Source organism: Vicia villosa, unplaced genomic scaffold, assembly GCF_029867415.1.
Source record: "Vicia villosa cultivar HV-30 ecotype Madison, WI unplaced genomic scaffold, Vvil1.0 ctg.000058F_1_1, whole genome shotgun sequence".
NCBI classification, from domain to species: domain Eukaryota; kingdom Viridiplantae; phylum Streptophyta; class Magnoliopsida; order Fabales; family Fabaceae; genus Vicia; species Vicia villosa.
Genome location: NW_026704987.1, coordinates 1854085 through 1858837, shown reverse-complemented (window position 1 = coordinate 1858837; position 4753 = coordinate 1854085). Strand labels below are relative to the sequence as shown.

Genomic DNA, 4753 nt, shown 5'->3' with positions numbered 1-4753 from the left:
TCCGCAAATGCTCTTCATGTTCTTCAGGAGAACGAGAATACACCAAGATGTCATCAATGAAGATCACTACAAAATGATCTAGGTATGGTTGGAAAATTCGATTCATGTAATCCATGAAAACCGCTGGGGCATTAGTCACGCCAAAAGGCATAACTAAAAACTCATAATGACCATACCGAGTCCTGAATGCAGTCTTAGGCACATCTGAGCTCTTTACCCGAATCTGATGATATCCCGGCCTGAGATCAATCTTCGAGAACACACTGGCTCCTTTCAACTGATCTAGGAGGTCATCAATTCGTGGCAAGGGATATTTTTTCTTTATGGTAACTTTATTCAGCTGACGATAATCGATGCACAAGCGCATACTTCCGTCTTTCTTCTTTACCAAAAGAACAAGAGCTCCCCATGGAGAAACACTAGGCTGAATAAAATGCTTAGATAGAAGTTCTTCCAACTGGCTCTTCAATTCTCTGAGTTAAATAGGAGATATCCTATAAGGAGTGATGGAAACTGGGGCAGTACCAAGAACAAGATCAATTGAGAATTCCGCTTCCCTTTCCGGAGGAAGAGAAGTGATATCCTCAAGAAACACATCAGGAAATTCGCACACCACAAGGATCTCAGACAATACCACTCTTACAGAAGGTTCCTTGGAAAGAACTAAAAGAAAATATCTTTCTTGGGAAAAGAGATAATTGACTGCGCTGGTCGTACCTTCTATCAACTTGGTAATTGCATCATCGGAAGAAGTCTCTTCAGCAGGAACGAATATGGTCTTTTCCTTACAACCAATATACATTGAATTAAGAGATAACCAATCCATCCCCAGAATGACATCGAGTCTCTTGAGAGGTAAACAAATTAGATCGATCGGAAAATCACGTCCATTAAAAGATATTGAACAATCTTTACAAATCAGTCGGGCTTCCACTCTATCATCTGTCGCCGAAGAAATGATCATATGATCGGGTAATGGAGTGACTTCCAAACCAAGTCGAAAAACAAACTCGGTAGAAATAAAGGAATGAGTAGATCCACAATCAACTAAAACATATAAGGTTGGTTATTTACATAACACGTACCCGCAATAAGATTGTTGTTCCCTTTTGCCTTCCTTGCATCTAAGGTGTACACGCAATCGGCAGTCTTCTTAGGAGCCTTCTTTCTAGGACAGTGCGGAGATATGTGACCCTACTCGCCACATTCGTAACAAGTAATAGAAGTGGGTTTGCACTCCCCGGTATGTCTCTTCTTGCACTTGTGACAATAAGGAGGTGGAGCCGATTGGTCACCATATCCTTGCTTCTTCTTTGATGGAGAACTACGGGGCTTCAAGTGCTGGGTAAATCTCCATTTGTCTCTAAAATTAGTCCTATTTTGGTTCCTCTCTTCTTGAACCCTCTTCAAGGTGTTCTCCACAACATAGCATTGCCTCAAACATTCAGCATATGCAGTGAACTCCCTCTGGGACACACTGTGAGAAATGCCGGCCCTCAAACCCATCAAGAATTGATAAATCTTCCATAACTCATCAGGAGCATAAACAACCTGTCGTGAGTAATCAGCCATGTCTTCAAACTTCTCACCACACTCAAAAACACACAAGTTTCCTTGCTTGAAGTTATGGAACTCTGTTTCTCTTTGGGTCCGAACACTGTTAGGAAAATACTTCTCCAGAAATGCCGCCTTGAAATGATGCCAGTCCTTAGGAATCTCCTGGGTAGTGAAATAGGTGGATACGGTATTCCACCATATAAGAGTCGGTCCTTTCATCTTTTGCGTAGTAAATATCACTTTCTCTTCTTCATTACACTGGATTGCCTGGAATATCCTCTCCATACTGGCCAACCAATCATGAGCTACCACCGGGTCTAAGCCACCCGCAAACTCTGGAGTATCCATTATGAAGAAAGCACGAAAGTTTGGCCCTGTTGGAGCTTGTGTAACAGGATATGGAGCAGGATGTTGTTGTCCTTGCATACCCTGCATCATCTGCATCATCATCTGATTCTGCTATTGCATTATTTGCTGGCAAGGTATGCCTTTATTTCCAGCTTCTTGCTCGGGCTCCACATTCCTAGTTCTGGGCCTTCCGGGACCTCTGTGTTGCTCGTCCATCTCCCTGTTTGTCCTACACACGGAATTAAGTTGATCAGGCTGAATGCCATATGTAAGACATACGGAATCATGCCGGCTATACACATATGAGGCAGAATTGTACTGCATTATGACATGTCTTTTAGCAAAGCCGAGAATCGACCTGCTCTGATACCAACTATAACACCCCATACATATATGTCTAGAATAATATGCATAAAGTATTAAATATGGTTTCATAAAGACAACGAATACATAACGTCGCAGCGAAAAGATAATAGTACATCATAAGTACAAGGTACAAATTCCGAATGTATCATGGCCAAAATAATAACACATTCAAAATAGTACAATATCCAGCAAGGTACTAAAAAGCACGAAATATGAACAAAAGATAATATCTAGCAATAATGTCAGAGGACTAGTCCGCCTTGCCTTTGCCACGATCTTGCCTCGAACCACCTGAAAAGATAGAATTGGAATGGGATGAGATTACTAAATCTCAGTGAGTCCACCTATCCTATTAGTTCACTCGGATCTAAAGGGTGTACGTATAAATAAATGAATCCACCATAGACTCGGGTTATCCTCACATCCGGTACAAATACGGAGTAAACAAAAGATTCATCCACCATTGGACTCATCTAATACAAATACACAAGTATCTCAACAAACAAGTATGCTAAACCCTTACCCATGTACGGGGAATCTAGAAGTGTAATAGACCTCGGCTAGATTATAGAATGAACGCAACCTCGATGAGTTCACACATGCCTATTGTCAAGGGACTTGCACAAGCTCACTGCAAGACGGTTAATTGGGTTCGCACGAGCCGAATTGGCCGCGAGATAACTTTTTCCTAATTGGCGTCATTGTCCCATTAACCTTGTTCATGCAAGTGGGTTACGCCGAGTACAAACCTCCACCTTGACGCGTGAGCCCATCGGGAGAAAGCCTAGTGTTAGTCTACTTAACCTCACTAGAGGTGAGTTACCGATTATGTATTAGCCTACGTGGCTACATAAACCCACCATACCAAGCACACAAGTGTGTTAACGCCATGTGAGTAAAATGCCACGCGACCCTCACAAGCACACTGCAACGGTAGCTCAGGAGCGCGACCTTTGATAACATCATCGGACTATTCCACGGACCCCATGGTCCAGGAAGATATCAACATATTCCATACATTGTCTCATCATAGTATTCATAATTAATCTCAAATAAATAGACAAGAATTATTGAATAAACATATTTAACATTATGTATAACATTCAACATAAGTAATCGAACGGAAATAATGGTAATGCGTGTCATAAAATACCACACATTAAACGTACATATGTGTACTAATGATTAAGGAGGAGATTGGTTACGATTAGAAACCAAAACTGCTCTCAGGGGAAAGAAGAATAAAATTCTGCTCAGCACGGTCTACTTAGCGGGCTGCTAGCGCGCTTTCTAGTGGCGAGCCTCAACTGTTCCTCTGCTTAGTAGCCTCACATCTGCTTAGCAGATTCGCGATTTTCTAGAAAAGAAATCAGTATCCGCTAAGCGACCTTAGTCCGCTTAGCGGACCACCACAGATGCAGAAAAATGCAGAGTTCACCAGTTCTTCCATGGGGTACTTTAACCCCTTGAATTCACCTGCATGTACGAAATAAGGATGTATACGACCAAAATATAACATGGGTAAACACATTTTAACACTATAACATGTTATTAGCAAGGATTTCATGCATTCTTTCTCAAATCCCTAGACCCCAAAAATCCCAAATGGATAAAAACCCCATTTTCTATCTAAAGGACTTACCTTAGGTTGAAGAAGGGTTGCGAAATCAAATATTAAAGATGGATTGAGCTTGATCAGGGTGCATGCAATGGTTGACTTGGTTGGTCTCTTCCCTCTCCTTTCTCCTTTCATGCTTCTTTCTTTCTCTCCCTCTCCAAGAATCTCTTTTGGAACAAGTGAGGGACCAAACAAGCCTTAAGACTTGTGACCAAATGAAATGTCTTAATTGTCCTTCAACTAAGTCTTAATATCCACTTTTCCATTTAGTTCTATTTTAACCCATAACATTACTATTATTCTAAAAATAATTAAATAGGATAGCCAAAATTCACACTTACTGAACTTTGTGTACAAATGTTTCTCTCGGAGAGTAGACAACACAATCCGCAAATGCTCTTCATGTTCTTCAGGAGAACGAGAATACACCAAGATGTCATCAATGAAGATCACTACAAAATGATCTAGGTATGGTTGGAAAATTCGATTCATGTAATCCATGAAAACCGCTGGGGCATTAGTCACGCCAAAAGGCATAACTAAAAACTCATAATGACCATACCGAGTCCTGAATGCAGTCTTAGGCACATCTGAGCTCTTTACCCGAATCAAATGATATCCCGGCCTGAGATCAATCTTCGAGAACACACTGGCTCCTTTCAACTGATCTAGGAGGTCATCAATTCGTGGCAAGGGATATTTTTTCTTTATGGTAACTTTATTCAGCTGACGATAATCGATGCACAAGCGCATACTTCCGTCTTTCTTCTTTACCAAAAGAACAAGAGCTCCCCATGGAGAAACACTAGGCTGAATAAAATGCTTAGATAGAAGTTCTTCCAACTGGCTCTTCAATTCTCTGAG

General features: G+C 41.2%; 1 protein-coding gene across 1 annotated transcript; it reads right to left on the bottom strand.

The window, feature by feature from the left end:
- Positions 1-478: 478 nt before the first annotated feature.
- Positions 479-1992, bottom strand: LOC131623220 (uncharacterized). The gene is made up of 2 exons (XM_058894217.1): positions 1203-1992; positions 479-1047 (listed from the first exon to the last, which is right to left on the bottom strand). The coding sequence occupies exons 1-2, from the start codon at positions 1990-1992 to the stop codon at positions 479-481; spliced, it is 1359 nt and encodes a 452-aa protein (XP_058750200.1).
- Positions 1993-4753: the final 2761 nt, after the last annotated feature.

Excerpts from the sequence above, each read along its gene's own strand:
- LOC131623220 (XM_058894217.1), bottom strand. The coding sequence starts at position 1,992 with ATGCAGGGTATGCAAGGACAACAACATCCTGCTCCATATCCTGTTACA. Across the intron at positions 1,048-1,202 it reads TATTACTTGTTACGAATGTG|TTGATTGTGGATCTACTCAT; the intron begins GCGAGTAGGGTC and ends TATATGTTTTAG.